Source organism: Pezoporus occidentalis, unplaced genomic scaffold (assembly GCF_034315485.1).
Source record: "Pezoporus occidentalis ecotype Australia unplaced genomic scaffold, CSIRO_AGI_Poc_V1 ctg16, whole genome shotgun sequence".
NCBI classification, from domain to species: Eukaryota; Metazoa; Chordata; class Aves; order Psittaciformes; family Psittacidae; genus Pezoporus; species Pezoporus occidentalis.
In genome coordinates, this window is record NW_026913425.1 from 6673241 (window position 1) to 6692920 (window position 19680).

A 19680-nucleotide genomic window follows, 5' to 3' on the forward strand; every position below is an offset into this window, starting at 1 on the left:
ATTCTCCTTATCTATAATAAAAATGAAGTCATTGAAAGAAAAAGTGAATGTACAAATCAAAACTGCTGTGATCCTGAGAGTGGTACAGAAAGAAAACAGATAAGAATGCAAATTATTTACTGTGCTACAGATATGTTGTTTCCTTTTTTTATCTACAATGACATTAAAATACCTGATTGCTTTTTAAACGGTCATTATTTTCCTTGTCTTAGACAAAAGAAAAGATTGAAAAACTGAAAGCCCAAGCTGAATCCTTTTGTCAGCGGTTGGGGAAATACAGAATGCCATTCGCCTGGATTCCCATAAGCCTGACTAATGTCTTCAACCTTTCAACACTTGAACGAGAAATACCTGAAACTGAAGGTTTAAATGGTACTTGTCTAACTTCTCTGAGTAGGGCAAAGCCACTCTTCAGTCGGCCTGTGCATACCAAATAATGTCATTTACTCTGGCACCAAAAGTGAACAGCAGATTCGAAGTCACATCTTCTCAGTCTTCCTTTTCTGTTCTACAAACACTTATAAATTCATATGTTCACTGTTTCATCTCTGCTTATTTATTTTTATGTATGCTAAACAGTCTTGCATGTTTTAGGCCATGTTGAGCACTGGCTTTGTAGAAGTAAAACTCCCTTTTTCTTATAACATTTGTTTGCAATATGGGGCTACCAAAATACATAACATAGTAGTTTCTAGAGCACACAGGACCTTTGGTTGACAACATTGACCAATGTGCTTTATAACCCATGAACTAAAACTCTGAATAAGCTTGTGCTCTGCAGCAGAAATAATGTCACTTCACTACGTGTGTCACATAGTTTGAAATAAAAATAGTGGAGTGGTTTAGGTATTCTCTTTATCTTCTGATGTTGTTAGGAAATTGTAGGCTTCTAGTGTATTCTGATGGTCTTTGTACTGAAGAAACACAAAGCAAGTTAATATTTCGTTTAATTTCTGCTTGAAGGGAAAGGATCCACTAGTGACAAGAGGGCAACGCTGCTACAGGGAAGAAGATTTTCTGAGAGAAGTCTCAGCTTGGAGGACAGCTCTCCAGTTTCAAACTTCAAAACAGTCTCTCTGACCCTCAGCACCTTCTTTAAGCAGGTAACGGATACTCTTTATGTCTGAAGCTTTCTCAGTGTTATGGAGTAGTGTTATAAAGGTATTGATTTTTCTCTTTCTCCTGGTAGGAAGGAGACAGGCTCAGTGATGAAGATCTGTTCAAATTTTTAGCTGATTTCAAAAGATTGTCTTCCTTACAGAGAAGAATTAAGACTTTACCAGGTAGGCAATTATTTTTGGATGGAAAAGGATAGATGTACTTTTCTCCCCTAAATTGTCCTGTAAATTCCAACCCCAAAATACAGTTAACTTGGGGTTTAAGTGTATAGTATGTGCTAGTGTGGAATTTCCTGGGTTACCAATGTCTACCTGAGCACAGATGCTTTTGAAGTTTTTTTCTGTATGACTGAGGATGGAGATTTCTATTTAGTATGGTATTCTGAAGTTATTTGCTTTCTTCTCTAGTTTACAGTGTATCTACTGGATGTGTTTTATTATTATTCCAACTGTTTGAAGACAGTGCTTAAAGCAAATTTCAAAGATCGTTGCTATTTCCCTGCAATATTTTTAAATGGGTCATATTTTACAGTGGGAGATGAAAATGTGTAGACATTTCATCTTACTTGGGTATTTGGGTCAGTGTTGGTTAACAAAGTAGAGAAGCAGAGATGGTGTTTGGCTACTGTCAAAAACCTGACCAGCTTATTTTTTCTTTTTATATAATGTACAGCTGAAACTTTCCTTCAGCTGTTGTAGAGAAACCTTAAAAAATATGAACTGAGTGCTAAGCTGGTTTGCCTTTTTAGCTGATTGCCAGAAATCACAACAGAAAATGTAAATTGAAAGTCTAGTTTTACTTGTGTAAATATTATTGGTATTAACCGTTAACTGCTCACCACAGCAAGCCTGGCTTTCCTGGTGGGTGGTGTCTACTTTGGCAGAGATTAATCAAAGCAGAATCTGAGTAGGTGTAGTGAGAGAGAACTGTATTAGACATCAGCCCTTCTATCTTTTGTTTCCCAAACAAATTTTGTATTACATTGTGTGAAAGATACTAGAACATCAGCCCAGCCTTTAGTATTCTTTCTTTGCTGTTTCTTTGAAATAGTACAGGGTAGACATAAAGAGCTATATATTGACTTAATTGTAGGGCTGTATGTAGGCTACTTCCTGTGTATATTTCTGCGCTTTCATTCTCATGCCACCTTCAAGTGGAAGAGCCAGTTCTTGTTTTTGCACTGTTACTATGTAATCTCACATATTGTTTTCATTTTTCTTTTATTGTACATTGGTTATTTTTTATATCTTTGCTGAGATTTATGTTATTTTTTTTTAAAGGAACACTTAAACTGGAGATTTCCCCAGCTCCAGAAAACCTTGGTTATTGTCTGACACCAGAATTACTACCAGTGAAGCCTTTTCCAGAAAACCGTAGTCGTCCTCACAAAGAGATTTTGGAATTCCCAATTAGAGAAGTGTACGTTCCCCATACTATTTATAGGTAAGAAATAACATATAATTTTTTAATTTCTTTAGATCCATTTCCAAAAATAATTGTGATTTAGTTTGTGGTGTTTTTTTCTCATAAATAGAAACTAAAAACATTTTTTTAAATATTAAAGACTATGTGTTAAACTGATGATTTAATCTTACTATCCATTACAAGGTAAAAAAACCTACAGGAAGTTCTATAATATATTTACTAATCTAATTTTGTTGTCCTTTGAAAATTTTTCTAAAATGTCAAAGGAAAAAAGAAAATTCTACAGCTTTCACTGACTTTTCTGTTCTGTGGGTTTTTTCCCAGTAGATTAGCAGTTTTGGTAAACCTTTGTGCTGGGTGCTTTCTACCATTAACTTGAGCCATCTGAGAATCTGAGGCAGTGTTGTGTTGCTCCATGTACTTTTCCACCATGAGCTCTCAGCTCTGTCTTTTTTTTTTTTTCCTTAGATTTGTTCTTTTCTGGTTGTTTCAGGGAGACCATAGTGTTCAGTAGCATGCAGCTGAGCAATTCCCAAACTCTTTGGTGATCTGTCACAGCTGAGTTTCCAAGAAGAAATGAATATCAAAAGAATGTGCTTCAACATGTTTGTGCAGCATAGCAGTGCTAGTGAGCAGTGATATCGGTAATAGCTAACTAACAGTAATTCAAAACAGGTGTATCACAGTGTTATAGGTACAGAAATACCAGCTTTTATGTGACCACTGTGTTAGTGAAGGCATGGCAGTAAAGCAGAATTCTTCTTACAGCAGTAGTTGGTGCTACTGTAAGGGACCTTCCTGACCTGTAAAGCAGTAGCTGGGTACTGAACTGCATTAGTGGCAAAGATGTGACTATCAGAAAGGAATCAGAAATTAAGGAGGGATGTAAACCTTATTCACCTCTTGCAGCAGAGATTAGCAAAGAGCCAGCTCTCCTACCCACTCACTTGACTACACTAAGGAGGGAAAAAAGGAAGAACAAGACTTGTGGTTCAGTACAAATCAGAACTACAAGGCTTCAGACTAATTTATCCTGGGGAGGTGTTCCACACCTTCATGTGAAAATGGAGAGACAGTTTGGCTGTTGGTGACACCTACAATTATTTTTTCTTTTTTCCCCAGTTTTTAGGGGGTTTATGAAGACATTTCTATAGGGGAAGTAGTTTTTATATAATTGAAAATGCAGATGGAAATGAACTTCAGTAATGATGCCCTTTTTTTAATGAAAAAATGAGACAGAATTTTAATTTTCCTATTTGCTGTCTGGCCACAATAAGGAGTGGCTTTTGTCAACTCCGGTGTGCAGACTCGTACTGTCTAAAAGTCTGCTTTTGAAAATTAAAAGATTAGCAATCTTTGTGTTCCTGAACTAGACAGTTGAGTCTGCACAGAGTATTCTCCCTTTACTTCTCACCAAGGTAAACTTCTGCGGCCAGACTTATGAATATCAAAGCCACATGCTGAAAATTAATGTGTACTATTCCCAAAGCAAGTTTGGGTGTCTCCACACTATCCCTCAGTTGCTAGGGGTGTCTGTGTTGAATACATACACTCATATTAGACAAAATGCTTGCTATAACTCAACAGTTACACTCTTTGAGCAAGAGTTTATATCCAGCATACTTAATCTCTTCAGACTTCTTGGTCTCTGTTTTGATTTTCACCCTAAATAAAAGTCTTGATAACAAAACAAAAGTAGGATCTGTTCAGACTAGCTTGTAATAATGAAGAGAATATCTATAAAAAATAGTCGCCTTCATTAATCTTTACCTTTAACTAGTGAATCAATGGTGATGATGCAACTGACATGCCATAAGTGGTGTTAGGCTGTGAAGTAGCAACTCAGTTAGTTAATACCCAAATAAAATCTAAAGCTAGTTAGTTAGATACACTGGGGAAAAGGTGGAAAAATGCAGAAATGTTGCCTTGCGGTAACAAATATGTTCAGAATGAGAAAGGGGAGTTGCTAACTGTAACTGTTAATGAACTCCAGCAATAGTTCCCCAGAAAGTCTCATGAGGCAGCTTTGCAAATATTATGAAACAGCAGAGTCTGGAACTTGGTCCAGTCCAGGAAGTAATACTTGTATTTGTGCAGTGTGATTGAAAGCACCTCCTTTTCCCACAAGCCAGAATTACCTAGCCACAGCTCAAGCACTCTTGCCAATGCTCCATTTGATAAGCAGAAGCATAGTTAAGGCAATGTAGGCTAATGTAGTCAAAATCACAGAATCATTAAGGGTGGAAAAGACCTTCAAGATTAGTGAGTCCAACCATAAACCTAACACTACGAAGTCCACCACTAAACCATGTCCTCAAGCGCCACATCTACACATCTTTTAAATACCTTCAGGGATGATGACTCAACCACTTCCCTGGGCAGCCTGTTCCAATGCTTGACAATCCTTTAGGTGAAAACATTTTCCCTAATACCCAATCTAAGACTCCCGTGGCACAACTTGAGGTAATTTCCTCTTGTTCTATCACTTGTTACTTGGAGTAAGAGATGAACACCCACCTCCCTACAGCTTCCTTCCAGGTAGTGGTAGAGAGCTATAAAGTCTCCCCAAGCCTTCTCTTGTCCAGACTAAACAACCCCAGTTCTCTCAGCCGTTCCTTTCAGCAGCTACCTTTCCGCAGCTTTGTAGCCGTCTAGCATCTCAATGTCTTTCTTTGAACTGAACACAGCATTTGATACATGGCCTCAGCAATGCCAGCTACACAGGGACAATCACTTCCCTGGCATCTTCTATATGACCATTGCTCTAGTTTTGTGCTGGTTAGAGACGCTAGCACTTCTAACTTCTTCAGAGTAACAAACGTGGAGATTGGTATCACTCTGTTGCGCGCAGGGGAAGGAAACCGCTTAAGCTAGATACTACAGTTTCAGACAGGTGTGAGCGTGTCTTGATGTAATCTGCTCCTCAGTACACTATTTCATCTCAGTGCAAATAGCTGCCTGCTCTTTTCCAAGCCCTATAATCTTTTCTGGGCATTTACTGTACTATCTCATCAGTAAGAGGTTTCATGGAAGGTTTCCTGATTTTTCTTTATTTTTTTACTGAGATAAAAGTTACTTTGTCAAATACTGCACAACAAAGCAGAAACAAGGAAGCCAAAAACTTCACAAACAGGATTCTGGGAGTGCATGCCCCACTTCCACAAGCAGCTTGTTTGTCACAATGCTTTCAGACAAGGTATTACACCTGACTCCTCATAACAAACAATTAATTATGTAATATAGGCAGAAGGGAAAACATGCCACCATGGCATGGTGATCTCTGTATAGTCAACTGAGCAGAGACTCCAGAGAAAATATGGATTTGTCTGAGCTTCCAGATGAAAGCAAAGCCTATAAAGAAACGTGTAATTATTCCTTAAAAAAAAGAATCACATGCAAATACTTTAATTAGAAAGGGTTCAGTTCAGTTAATTTTGACATCGTAAAGTAAATTCTTGAAAACTATCTTCAGCATACTTTTAAGCAAGTATAATTCAAAATGCAGCAAAAGCATTTAAAAAAGTCTTGGCAAATTTGTGTCTTGAGTAGCTGGTAGCTCTCTGTATGAAAATCATTAGTATAATATCTGCTTTCACATTCTGAGCACTTTTATACTATTTAAAATCTGTCATATACTAATAAAGTGTTTTGCCTTCCAGAAAACCCATGATGTTGTCATTTTAATGCCATTGTTCTTCAGCTTAATGTTAGTTTTGTTCTTTGCTCTGTGGAAATAAAAGATAGTGTCAGTAAGAAAATCTTGTTAAGGAGAGCTTTTGAAACAACTGAAAGTATTTGCAAATTATTTATAATGTACACCGAGTAAGGTAGTACTACCTTACACCGAGTAAGGTAGAATGAGGCCATTCTTTTCCCACTTCTTTTTCCCTGTCTTGTAAAGGGTACCACTACTGCTTCTGAATAGCCCTTTTGCTTTTTGTAAGCACATCTGACTATTTCTGGAGGTAGAGCTCTGCACTTTCTGTGGGAGGAGGGAGGGGAGAAGTTTAATCACACTGACCAAAAATAATTGCTGTGATGTTGTTTGAATGTTTCTGCTCAGCACAGAGCCTCAAGGGAGACACAATGCCTCCTGGAGCTTGTCATGTCCTATGAGCATGCTAGGTGTCCTATTATTTAAAAGTCAACAGTATATGCTGCCCTGGCACCCTTGCTAACTGACATGTGGAAATGCTCCTTGTCATTTGGAGGGTATGGATGCTGGCAGGCAGTAGCACTTATGCAGTGGTCAACAATGGGTTTACAATTCATGCCTGTGTGAAGGAACCTCTTTTGATCATCTCCACACCTCCCTGCTTTAAAAAAATCAGTCATCACTTTCATCTCTGCAGGATATTCAGAGTCAGCATCTGTCTGTTCTTCTGCAGTGCCGATGGGTTTAAAACACGTGTAAGCAAGATCCCTAAAACTGCTTGAGCGTAAGTGGCACAAGCTTTAGCTCTTCAGTACAGTACCTGCTGGGATAATGCTTCCTTGGTTTTATAGTCAGCAAAGAGCTCTCTGTTTGTAATTTACATGTCTTTCATCTCAATTCACATCTAAATGTAAAATCCAGTGCTCAAGGACTTCATATGGATTTGTGACATCTTCTGGGATGCAGATTAATGAAGCAATGACTGGATTATTTAGCCTGTCCTATATACATTTCCTCACATCTGGCAGATGTAATATTGATAATATCCTTCATTTAATATGTCATTTCCCCAAGCATAATTCAGTTGAGGTTACTGATCTATTTCTCTGTTTCACTTAGCTTTTTCTAATATCTTGGAAAGAATTTGGCTGAGTAGAAGTTGCATTTAAGAAGGTAGAGAAGAAAGTGCATTAGTGTGGCAGGCAGCAGTACTATTCTGGACAAAGGGAAAGGCAAGTTAACATGCAAGTTTCTTTGCTAAGGCATGTGATGGCTGACATAGTGCATGTTGCTTAGCGGAGTAGCTTGGACTGTATAGTTGAAGCCTATTTTCACATTGTGAAACGTGGCAATAAGGAGAATTAACCACAGTGTTTGTTCCAGGACTTGAGATGTAACAAATGGAAGGTGGACTGTCTGGCTTAATGACAACATTTTCCAAAGCTGCTCTACATTTTCATCTGATGATGGTGCTGAGGAGGTATCTGTGATAAGGACAGGGAGATATTGTGTGTAGCTCCTGACTGTCACAGACAAAAGGAGAAAATGAAAGCCCATGAGTAGTTCTTATTGTTTCTCATTGGAAGCCAGCATGCTTCCACCAACACTAGTCTTATTCCTTATACTCAGAGGACAAACAATGAGAATCCTTCACAAGTCTAGGAAAATGGGATATTAGATAGACATAATTGTGATGCCAGACTGCAATCCAGATGTAGCTGAACTCTCAGACTTGCCATACACTTGGAGAAAAAGCTTTCCGTTAGCATTTTGACTTTTCTACCAGAACTGCTGGAGTTTGAACTTGGAGGACCAGCTATGCTGCTGAATTCCCCACAAAAATTAAAGTTGCTTTTTAAGTTTAGTGATCTGTCAATATATGGAAGCTAGTAAACAGCAAAGAATGTATTTTAAAGCATTAATTCATATTCATTACTAAAAGGTGTTTCAGTTTCTAGAATGATAGTTCAAAATTTCTTGTTTGTGTTTCGGTTACTGGTACCGCTTTTTGATTTGCACAATGTAGAAATATCTGCCATTTTTTTTTGCTATAAACCAGGAATGTATGAACTTCAATTGCTTGTTTTATTTGCTGGTTTACTTGTTTTATCACCTCTGGGTAATTCCTTCCCCCTTCCAAAATCTGATTTTTCACAGCTGAGGAGGGAGCTGCTTCCTTGATAGATTCCTCTTTTCATTATGTCAAGCAGAGATACTCATTCATTTGTAACTGGGAATTATGCATTAAAAAAATAAAATGAAAAAGATGGGAAGACTGCCTTCATAGCTTCTGTATGAGAAACCTTAAACACAGCATGTTCTTTGTGTCACAGCAAGAACTTAACTTTTGAAATTAAGTTGTGGCAAATGATCTAGGTGGAATTAAAGGAAAGAGGAATCAGCAAAATGCTAGTTTGTGCACTTCATTTTGAAATGCAAATACTTGGCATTTACCCATTCTATTCTTCCTTTTCTTTCTTCCAGAAATCTCCTGTATGTTTACCCCCAGAGGCTGAATTTTGCTAATCGACCAGCTTCTGCAAGAAACCTTACTATCAAGGTCCAGTTTATGTGTGGTGAAGACCCGTCCTGTGCAATGCCGGTAATAAATGCTGAAATTTCTTAGCAGACTTTTCCTTACATGTGTTCCTGAGGAACCTCTGAAGAGGTAACTCAGTGTGTTTTTTCCATCACCATAGTTTTGAGTGTGGCTTCGTAGGAAGCCTAACATTAGAGAGCTTGTGAAGCTTGTCATTCTCATCAGAAAGAAGGGCCTTACCCACAGTAGGGAAGACTTGGCACTCAAGTGGAACAGAGGCATATTTACTCCCTCTTATCTAAGTCTTCCTACCTTATTTTCAGAAGAGTGACATCTTAAGTCAGTGCTGTATTGGAAAACCTAATGGAAAATTCTCAGAGACCTTTCAAGAGTGCTGTAATCTATCTGCCAGTGTAACTTCTCCATATGCACTATGTATACACAAATACTCAGGTGTTAACACTGGAAGGTAGAAGTTGGGATCTTCATTGCCTTAATCTGAACAGGTGCACTATCATGCAGTGTAGGTAGAGTTTTCCATGTTTGAGACAAACTGTCTATTACCACGTATGTGTCTGGTACTAGCAGAGCAGGTAGCACTGTCTGTATTCAGGTTATTCAACATTTCCCATTATAAAATCCTCTTTTCAGCTTTACCAGACTTCAGATGTTCAGTTTGAAGTGTTCTATCCCAGGTGTCTGCTTTAGCCTGAATTTTTTTTGGAACTTTTTAGGCAGTGCAATTAGCTATTTTAGAATGACATTGTGACAAGATCTTTTGTGATTTTTTTGTGTTAGAAGGGGAAAAAAAAAAAAGTGGAAATACTACTTTGAGGAACTCTGGTCCGATTTTGAACAAGTCTTTGATTTGTTGGAGCAAGGACTGACACCTGACCAGTCTTTATCATACTGCACAGTACATACTTCACATCCTTACTCCATGTGACCTCTGGAACTGAAATCAGAGCATCATCATGGTACTTCCCCAAGCCACATTTTTTCCAGAGCTGGAGCTGTGCCATGCAAATATAGTACCATCTTTTACATCATACTGCATTGTTGGTTTCCTTAAAGTCTGCTCATATTATGATTAGGTTTTGACAAACACTTTTGACAAATATTTTGACAAATGCAGTTCATCTAGCTCTGCTCTCTGCTTTGAGAAGGCTTCGCCTCTATGCGTATGGACTTGTGCGGTACAGATATCCTTGTCTAAGCTCCTCTCCCAGGGCTCCCTTTAAAGCTACTGGATTCCAGGACCTTAACATGAGGCTGTGTCTGCAATAAGGGAAGCACGTCAAGCACCAAAAATGCCTATTTCTCTTCACTGATTATAAAGGAACTTTGGACCTTTAAGGTAAAGTGAGACGGATCTCACCCTAAATGAGCAGGCTGCAACTGAAAATGAACTTCAAAAAAATACTTCTAACTTTTTAGAATTTAGTTAAAGACAATGTGACAATGAGTAAGAGGCTTACCATAACTTTATTCCTGCAATTCCCGACTCTTTAGCCTGACAGGCGAATGCAGTGTGAAGTAGTCAGTGGCTCTGGAACTAACGTCTGCTCCATTTTCCTGGTGTTTTACCCTGAATGGTGTGTGAGGAAGGTGTTTGGTAGTAAGACATTTGGGTCAATGTGCAGAGATAAAATTGGAAATTAATTTTCAGCCTTCAGGTGCTGCCTTTATACAATATTCATACAAGATTATGACAATTAGGTGTGTTTGACCTGACTGCTGTTGCTTTATTTTCTTCTTAATGTAGGTAATTTTTGGGAAATCTTCAGGTCCAGAATTTGTGCAAGAAACATATACAGCTATCACATATCATAATAAGTAAGTATTGTTACTATTTGTGTGACTTAAGAAGTATTAATCATGATCTCTTTACGTAATTCTTAGCCTATATAATTCATCAAGCAGTGCTGGTACTAATCCATTTCAAACATTTACATTCTGTCTAATATCTAATTCATACTGCTACATGCATTTGTGTAAGTGACCTTTGCATAACAAATCATTGCTTTTCTTGTTTGGAGCTTTTCAGAGGTTGGTTGAAAATGTTCCTAATCTGAAGATTAAGGAGGAGAAGCAGGAAGCAGCAGCACAAGCTTGTAACAGTGTTCACTGTGCTGAGTTCATATATCCAAAAGAGCTGAAGGGGCCTCATTCTTATGAATTTGGACCTGGGATTTAGGATTTACAGAATAAATACATGGAAAACCAAAATTAAGATTGAATATTTTTGAAAGTATAAAGGTGAAAGATTCGAGCTGATTCAAAGCCGTAGGTAGTTCATAAATACAGCTGTATATGTGTATATGTTTTCAGGACTTACACAGTTTTTAGAACTATGGCAGATAAAAGCCTTCTGGCAAACTTGCTTCCTACTCAGTCTCAGACTTACGCTGGAAATGTGCTTTGCATTTTTTTTAAACAGGTCACCTGACTTCTATGAAGAAGTGAAAATTAAGCTGCCAGCAAAACTCACAGAGAAACACCACCTATTGTTCACATTCTATCACATCAGCTGCCAGCCAAAGCAAGGAGCATCTGTGGAAACCCTCCTTGGGTACACAGTAAGTTCCACGCGATATATAAGTATGTGTGCATGTATATATGTGTAACTACATCCTATGCAAAGAGACTCTTTCCTTATCAAGAATTTCATCATATATTCCCTTTCTGGTTATGGTAATAAATCAAAACAAGTAGGTCACAGAAACAAGATGCACCTGTTCTGTTGCATCCTTACCCTATGCTTTTGCATTAGGTGTCTTTGAAGTTGATGAATTCAGCTGACAAAACTGAAGTATGCACCTGAATATTTGCAGCAAAGATGCTTTATAGCATATCGCCTAATTTTGTTATATTCTATTTTATTGCAAAAAATCCCAATCCTAAAACATATGCAATTACAATTATTTACTATTACCTAACACATTCATATACGAGGTATTTACTCATAATATTTTCAATTAGGTTATGTATGGCATATTGTTTATGTTCTAAAGTGTCTTTTACCCACAGCAAAATTGAAACAAAGGAAGAATCTAGAAGGTAAAATATAATTCTCTTGCAGTCATTATCTTCTTGTTGAGACTAGCATGTTTTAGCTTAAGAAATACATATCGTAGCATAGTCCCTTAGACCTTTTTATTTATCAATCAATATTTTTAACTGAAGAGATTTTAAAATAAAAGGAAGGCATAGATAATGATAATACTTCAGATTTGAAAACACTCTAGTGCCATAGTCAGCAATTGAGCACTAGGGACAGACAAGTGCTTTCTATGTGTTCCTGATTTGAAGTTTGTATTTGTTTTTTTTAATATGGGGAATACTTTCAAATGGGCTTTCTTTTATAAACAGATGTAGTCCCACCAATGTCAATGGGATTAGTAGGAAACGAATTAGTTTGTAGTTCAGGAGTGAGACTTAACATAGATGAGGAGCTTCTGTTCACCTAAATACAAAATATTCCTGCCTTGTGATACTCAAATGCATAGCCTCTTTCAGACTTGAATAGGAGAAAAATTGTGTCCAAATATCAACAGAGTTATGGTGAGTCGTTCTGTCCTTAATTTTTATGGTGAACATGACCAAGATGTTCAATTTATCCTTAGCAAAATTTCAGTTCTCTTTATTTTTGTCAAAGTCAAGGATCAGTCTATTCAAAACATACAATTTTTGAAATAAAAGCATGGACTCTAGGACATTCTTCTGGTAAGATTTTCAGAAAAATATATGTCACACATGAAAAGCCTTGTGTTTGTTTTCTTCAAACAGAATGGTTTGTAAAGCAGGCTTGTATATTTTTCTACAGTAGCCATCAGTGAATTAAAAATGCAAAGAAATTACTGTTGAATTGGTTAGTACAGAGAAGCTTGGGTCAATATCTCATTTGTTGTTTTGTTGACTGCACATAACAAATTAGATAAATAGCTCTAATCATATGTAGTCATGAATATTGCTGTGTTTTCATTTGTTTCAGTGGCTGCCAATTCTGTTAAATGATCGTCTTCAAACTGGACATTACTGTCTTCCTGTTGCATTGGATAAGCTGCCTTTCCACTATTCAATCCACTCTCCTGAGGTAACAAAGAAAAACAAATAGTATTTGCCTAATGTAGAAGAACAGCATAAGTGTTTTACAAACTAACATTGCTGTCTGCTAGTAGACAATGGCTCCCTTTTATATTTTAAAACGGGAAAGCTCTAGAGAAAAATGTGTTGCTATTATTGCCACTGATGGCATTATTATTTTATAGTGCTATACTGTGTTTTTTAGATTTAGTTATCCAAGCAAATCCTTATAAATTGTCTAATCAGGGGTACATTTGTTTAGAGGGTGTCAAGTCAATAATTTGCTTTCTTCCAGAAGATGATTTGCTCATTTTTTTTTGTGGCTGTGTGGGAGAGGGAGGAGAAATTGAATCAGGTGCTGCTACTGGAGCAGAAAACCGTTCTGTGTGAGTAAATATGGCAAGTAGGAAACCGTCCACAGGGTTAAACCTGCATCACATCACCATGGAGTGCCTTTGGCAGTGCTTTAACTGGGAAACTTCTAACCCTAAATATACCCCCTCAGAAGATACACCCCTGTTCAATGTGTCAACTTCTCTCCATCTAGTCTATGAGAACAAGAAAGTGCCTAGCTGTGGTCCTCTGTATGTTATTGAATTGAGATATCTAAAGGGAAATTAATAGTGTGAATGCCCCATAGACTTCCACGTAAACAGGCTTTCAGTTTGATCATTACAAGGAAGATGACGATTCCCGTATATCTTTTCCATTACAGAAGGTTCCATCTCAGACACAGCCTATTAAGTGGGTTGAAGGACACAAGGGTGTTTTCAATGTTGCAGTGCAAGCTGTTTCATCTGTTCACACTCAGGTAATGCATCAGAATCAATATACAGCTGTAGTTTCATTTCAAAGAGAATTCAGATGTCCAGGCCGACTCAGGAGGTTTATGAAATGGAAATGTTTAAGCCCACGCAGGTTTAAAAGCAACTAATGGCTATGCAAATAACCTGATATCCTCAGTGAATTAAATCCTTTGGTGAAATAAAATTTATTGGTACAAGTGAACAAATGAGCGCTCTCAGCAGCAAGTCACATCAAGCAATAGGAAGTCTGGTGCCCTCTTAGCTCAGCAAATGTCCACTTAGGCTGTGCTTGAACGATGCTGGCAGGGCACAGTTCCAGTTTCTGCAGTCTTCATTTTCTTTTCTGCAAGGCTGGTTTAGACAATGTGTCCACATCTGCAGAGACATAGCAGCTCCCTGCCTCAAGGGACAGGTTATGCTGCCAGAACTCTTCAGGCACCTCAGCTGTCAATGCCACATAGTTTGGGGACACAATCTTAGTGTTGAATGAGAGCTCTGTGATTCTGGTCATTTAAATGTAACAGGAAATTGGAATTTTGCCATATTATTGGGATACTGGTTTGAGGCAAGGCAGCTTTATTTTGTTTCTGCTGCTATACAGTGCCTTCCCCCGTCAATCCATTCTAGTTAACCCTAGTAGCAATGTCCTAACAACTGGAAGCCCTGTGTCTGAAGCTGGTCTATGACCCTTTTGCAGCATGCTTTCTAAATGTAAGTAGGATATACTCATAAGTCACATAACTTGTATGTAGCTGGAATTTAGGTGTGATGACAGAGGGACTATAGACCTATGATGTGACAGAATTTTAGCGAGAAGAAACAGTCTTTTCATGAAATGAAGCAACCACTCTAGTGAGAGCTTTAACTTTTCTGCTTCTAATCTGATCTAACCAGAGTCTGAATTTGAGCCAGGTGAAAAGGAACAAGCAAAAAGCTGTGACAGCTGTTTTACAAATTGATCTCTAGGACTAGCCACTACGGCAAGCTAGAAGGGTGAAAACACTTTCTCTCATCCCATCAGGTGGGACAATCAAGTTTGCTTAGCTAGCAGCAGCCTGAGCTATATGAACTTCGTTAACTGCGAATGCACTGTATTTGCAGGACAATCACCTGGAGAAGTTCTTCACCCTGTTGCATTCTTTGGAAAGTCAAGTGTCATTCCCCATTCGACTGATGGACCAGAAGATTACAGAGGCTACACTGGAGCATGAATTGAAACTCAGCATTATTTGTTTGAATTCTTCACGCCTTGAGCCTCTTGTCTTGTTTTTACATTTGGTACTAGATAAACTATTCCAGCTGGCTGTACAACCCATGGTCATAGCTGGCCAGACAGGTATTTACTGGTGCATGACCTTGAAGTGGTAATGCAAGCAACCTAGAAATAGGGGCAGGGGGAAATGGTTGCTAAATACCCAGACTCAGATTTGATGTTTGGGGTAGCCCACTTCAAAAGGAGTTGTGCTTCTCAAAGCACAGTTTCACTACACAGTTTAATTAGATTTAACTGAGTTCCTGTCTTCTCTCCTTTCCCCCATACATATAAGACTCTCAGACTCTGTTGGAAGGTATGTTAAATTGTAGTAGCTTACTTATATGAAAATATAAGTCAAAAAGTGGGCTGTGGTTTAGCTTTGTTTGGAATTCAGTTGTTTTGCAACAAAAGCATCAGCAAATCTCTTATCCTGCAACTGAGATTGCTGACTGCACTGTATCCTCTGTACAAATATCTTTAGGAAGAATTGTGTGAACACATGAATGGAGAGGGCATAGTAATGCGCATGGATTTTTCTTTTACTGAGTCTCCCAGTTACCCATCACAAGTATTAACTCTGGAAGGAAGGCACACTTGGAATGATGTAGTTTATTTCTTGTCTCATTTTGGTAAATGACGCTTGTCGTCCACTATAACAGGGGCTTTGAGCAGCATGGTCTAGTGGAAGATGTCCCTGCCATCTGCCCCTGGGCAGGGGGTGTGGAACTAGATGTTCTTTAAGGTTCTTTCTGACCTAAACCATTCTGTGACTCTGTAATTTGTGAAAAAGCCTGCTAGCTCGTGTTTATCTGTCAGCAGGAGACTAGTGAGTCTTGGTGTTCTTTGTATTTTATGCGAAATGTGTGAAGACTGCTAGAAATGGTAATTAACAGTTACACTCTACTTTTATGTAGCACAAAGTGATGGAGTAGCAATGATTGAGTTGAAAGTCAGCTTGTCTACTGAAGAGTGGTTATTTGCCTGTGTAGACCTTGGATCTGGTCAGGTTGCTGTCTAGAGATCTGAATTTGTTAAGGATTGAAGTAAAGCATTACGGTTAGTTGTTAATGGGTTTGATGAAGTATGATTAGTTGTTGTTGCTACAAAGAATGCCCTCACCTAATTATATTGTATAATATAGTGCTGAGACTAATTCTTGCCTTTGTTTCACAGCCAACTTCTCACAGTTTGCCTTTGAATCTGTGGTTGCAATAGTGACCAGTCTCCACAACAGCAAAGACCTGAGCAAAGACCAGCATGGGAGGAACTGCCTCTTGGCATCTTATATCTACTATGTATTTCGTCTGCCAGACCCTCAAAGAGAAGTAATCAAGCCAGGTAATGTTGGTGCAAGGGTTGCAAAAATATTCTTTTTTCTTGATACATGCTATTCAGAATGGTGCTTTTGATGAGGAGTTAGGGATTTGGCTTATAAAATAGCAAGCACAACTTCTCAGTGCCTACTGTTTAAGCACATCTCTGTTCAGATATGTAATTTTTCTCAGAGGAAGGGATCTCAGCACTACTACAAACTTGCCCTCCATAATCTCTATCTCTCAATCATTCATTTAAGGTGCAAGGTTGAGGTGAAAGGACCCCACAGCTATATGCAATGCTGTGTTTTCATGAAGGTAGGAAGTGAGAGACATCTCATGAAGTCACTTTTCATGAAGTGAGAGGCATCTCCTAAATTGAGTCTTTCTCTAGAGGAATTTTCTCCAAAAACTAAAGTGGTGTTAAGATGCTGATTTCTTACTGGCCTGTACATCAGTAAGCTGCTTTCCATGCAAACTTACTTACTGTCAAGTGATGTAGGGTCAAGCTCTGCCAATTTGTCCATTTCATTAGAGGTGTCATCAGGGGATAAAACCCTGTATGTTGGCCAGCAGATTGAGGGAGGTGATCTTTCTCCTCTACTCATCATTGGGGAGGCCACACCTCCAGTACTGTGTCCAGTTCTGGGCTTCTCAGTACAAAAGAGGTATGAACATGCTGAAGAGAGAGCAGCCGAGAGTGACAAAGGTGATGAGGGGACTGGAGCATCCCTCCAATAAGTAAAAGCTGAGAGATCTGAGACTCTTCAGCCTGGAGAAGAGAAGGCTCAGGGAGGATCTTCAATGTATGCAAAGACCTGAAGGGAGAGTGCAAAGACGACAGAACCAGGCTGTTTCCCTTGGTGCCCAGTGACAGGACCAGAGGCAATGAGCAGAGACTGAAACATGGGAGGTACCTTCTGTCTGGAAACACTTTATTCTTGTGAGGGTGACTGGCACTGGCGCAGGATGCCCAGAGAGGTGGTGAATTTTTTCACCTTGGAGTTATTAGAAAGGCATCTGGACATGATCCTGGGCAACTGGCTCTACGTGACTCTGCTTGAGCATGAAGTTGGATCGGATGACCTCCAGAGGTCCCTTTGAACGTCAACTATTATGTTATTCTGCTGCAGTCCACTGTCCTAAAGCCTAAAATCCTAAAGAATTTATCTGAGTGATTACTATATATCAGCTGACTTACCACCAAGTAGCTGTGGGAGCTAAAGAAATGTGGGCCCTTTTCTTTTTTAAATGTTCATTTAAATCCCTCTTGAGGGACATTTAGACTGATGTTAGGATGAATTAAAATCTCTGATCTTACCTACACTTAGAAATTATTTATTCTGAAAAATAAAGTCCATGGGGAGGCTGAAAACTAGGTAATCATTTAGTGAAATTCCTGCTGGCAGTGATCTCTGCTTTCTTGGATACTTTGGACATGTTAAATCTTATGTGTTGAAGGTGACGTTTTGTGTTTAGGCCTGTCTTAAGGTACAGGAAATTAAGAAGAGTTGATGGGAGAAAATGAGAGCTAATGTAGTAGAGCTGCTGCTCAGGTAGCCCAGTTAAGATTTTGTTACTGCTTTTGTTACAATCACCCATGCACTTTGTCCTTCTATGCCTATGTAATTGTTAATGATGCAGTTTGTAGCAAGACTTTCAGAAGCTTAATGCTATTTGAAGTGTTGATGCTGTATCAGCAGTGAGCAAAGATGGCTTGAATCTAGTTTTTGTCTCATATATATGTCTTTTAGTCTCAGTTCAAACATCTTCCTATGGGCAGGTGCAGGCAGCAGTGGCATTTCAACAGAGTCTCGTTATTACACATTTGGACGCACTTCCGCAATGTCTGTTGGGAGTAAACTCCTTCAGAGCCGAGTGATCAGCTGCAGCAATCCTGACATTGCTGTTACACAAAGTGCTACTGATGAGGAAGTCAAAAACATCATGTCATCCAAGGTAAGAGAACAAGGTAAAATATCCAGGGAATTGTGTGGACCCAGACCTAATCATCTAGATTTGTTCTGTGATGGTGGGGTTTGCTTCTTATAAATGCACTGTATATATCACCAGAAGCACTTGTGGTTTAGCTGATTTGGCATAGGTAAATGGTAAATCCTATTGCTAAATTCTGATTCTCTTGTCAGTGACAAGAGCAACAGGTAAGAACTCTGTCTTTTATTTGAGACACAGACACTCCACAGAGGTGTTTTCTTTTTTAATGTGCCTCAATCTCCTATTCTTCCTGACATTTATGTTCTGTTCGCATTTGGTGACATGGCCTGGTCCAGGTGCACAGAGTCAGTGTGAGAAAGGACTACTACCACTTACACTGGGAACAAACTCACTTTCTAAAAGGAGAGAAAGACTCCTCAGAAGAGAAATAGTTTCCCTAAAATGCACTCATAATTTATTCTAGCTCCTTTTAAGTCTTTTGGTTGGTTGGTTGGTTGGTTGGTTTGGGGTTTTTTTGTTTGTTTTGGCCTTTTTTTTTGTTTTGTTTTTTATTTTTCAAATAACAGAGAAATGTGTATGATAGCAGCCCCATGATTTTGTATCACCTATAGTACAGATGATATTTTGCAGATTTTGTAACTGGGTCTTTCCAAGTACTTAATTCAACCACAGAGTGAAACACAACTTCCTCTGTCTTTCTTATCCACAGCTACATGTGCCACCAACAGCTTGCAGGATAGAAAGGATGATGATTTCCAACAACTTGAGTTTTGCTTCCCTGATTGGCACCTGGTGCTTGCCAGTCTACAGCATCCCAGCCTCATCTCAGGGCTTGGTGAGGGTGGCTGTGCTTAGCTGTCTGGGCAAACCAAAATCTAGAGCGCCTCATTCAGCAGGAGCTGGGAAGCTGTGCCTCTGAGAAAAGCAGGATTTTTTGCCTGTGTAAGGAGCCTCCTCCTATCTGCAGCCCTGGCAAAACTCCACAGCAGTATGTCTGCTGAGCTCTGAACTATATCCCCCCTCGCTTCTCTTTGAGTGTTACCTATGTAAAATACTGCTTCCCAAGCAAGTTATTTCCAGAAACATTTTGAAGTCTTTTCTCCACTGAATGATCACATGCCTCTCCAGTTAAAGTGAATGAGTGCTTATCTTCAGCAAATTAAACCACAGCTAGTAAGATGCCAATCTATTTGATTTGTTTATACGGACATACATATTCATCCATAGCAATTTTTAATAATGTAGATTTGAACTTAGAATCATAGAATCATAGAATAGTTAGGGTTGGAAAGGACCTTAAGATCATCTAGTTCCAACCTCCCTGCCGTGGGCAGGGGTGTCTCACACTAGACCGTGTCACCCAAGGCTCTGCCCAACCCAGCCTTGAACACCACCACGGATGGAGCATTCACAGCCTCCCTGGGCAACCCATTGCAGTGCCTCACCACCCTAACAGGAAAGAATTTCCTCCTTACATCCAATCTAAACTTCCCCTGTTTAAGTTTTAACCATTACCCCTTGTCCTA

At 38.9% G+C, this 19680-nt stretch overlaps 1 protein-coding gene across 3 annotated transcripts in view; it reads left to right on the forward strand.

Annotated features, from left to right (window-relative positions):
* DOCK8 (dedicator of cytokinesis 8) overlaps window positions 1–19680 on the forward strand; it is a 94143-nt gene that overhangs the window by 33531 nt on the left and 40932 nt on the right. For all 3 annotated transcript variants that reach the window (XM_062612510.1, XM_062612511.1, XM_062612512.1), the window contains 12 exons: window positions 213–372; window positions 964–1103; window positions 1190–1283; window positions 2400–2562; window positions 8684–8801; window positions 10504–10574; window positions 11179–11317; window positions 12733–12834; window positions 13540–13635; window positions 14732–14966; window positions 16059–16223; window positions 17982–18157. In XM_062612510.1, coding sequence (XP_062468494.1) covers window positions 213–372; window positions 964–1103; window positions 1190–1283; window positions 2400–2562; window positions 8684–8801; window positions 10504–10574; window positions 11179–11317; window positions 12733–12834; window positions 13540–13635; window positions 14732–14966; window positions 16059–16223; window positions 17982–18157 — 1659 coding nt within the window. The remainder of the gene's footprint in view (window positions 1–212; window positions 373–963; window positions 1104–1189; window positions 1284–2399; window positions 2563–8683; window positions 8802–10503; window positions 10575–11178; window positions 11318–12732; window positions 12835–13539; window positions 13636–14731; window positions 14967–16058; window positions 16224–17981; window positions 18158–19680) is intronic.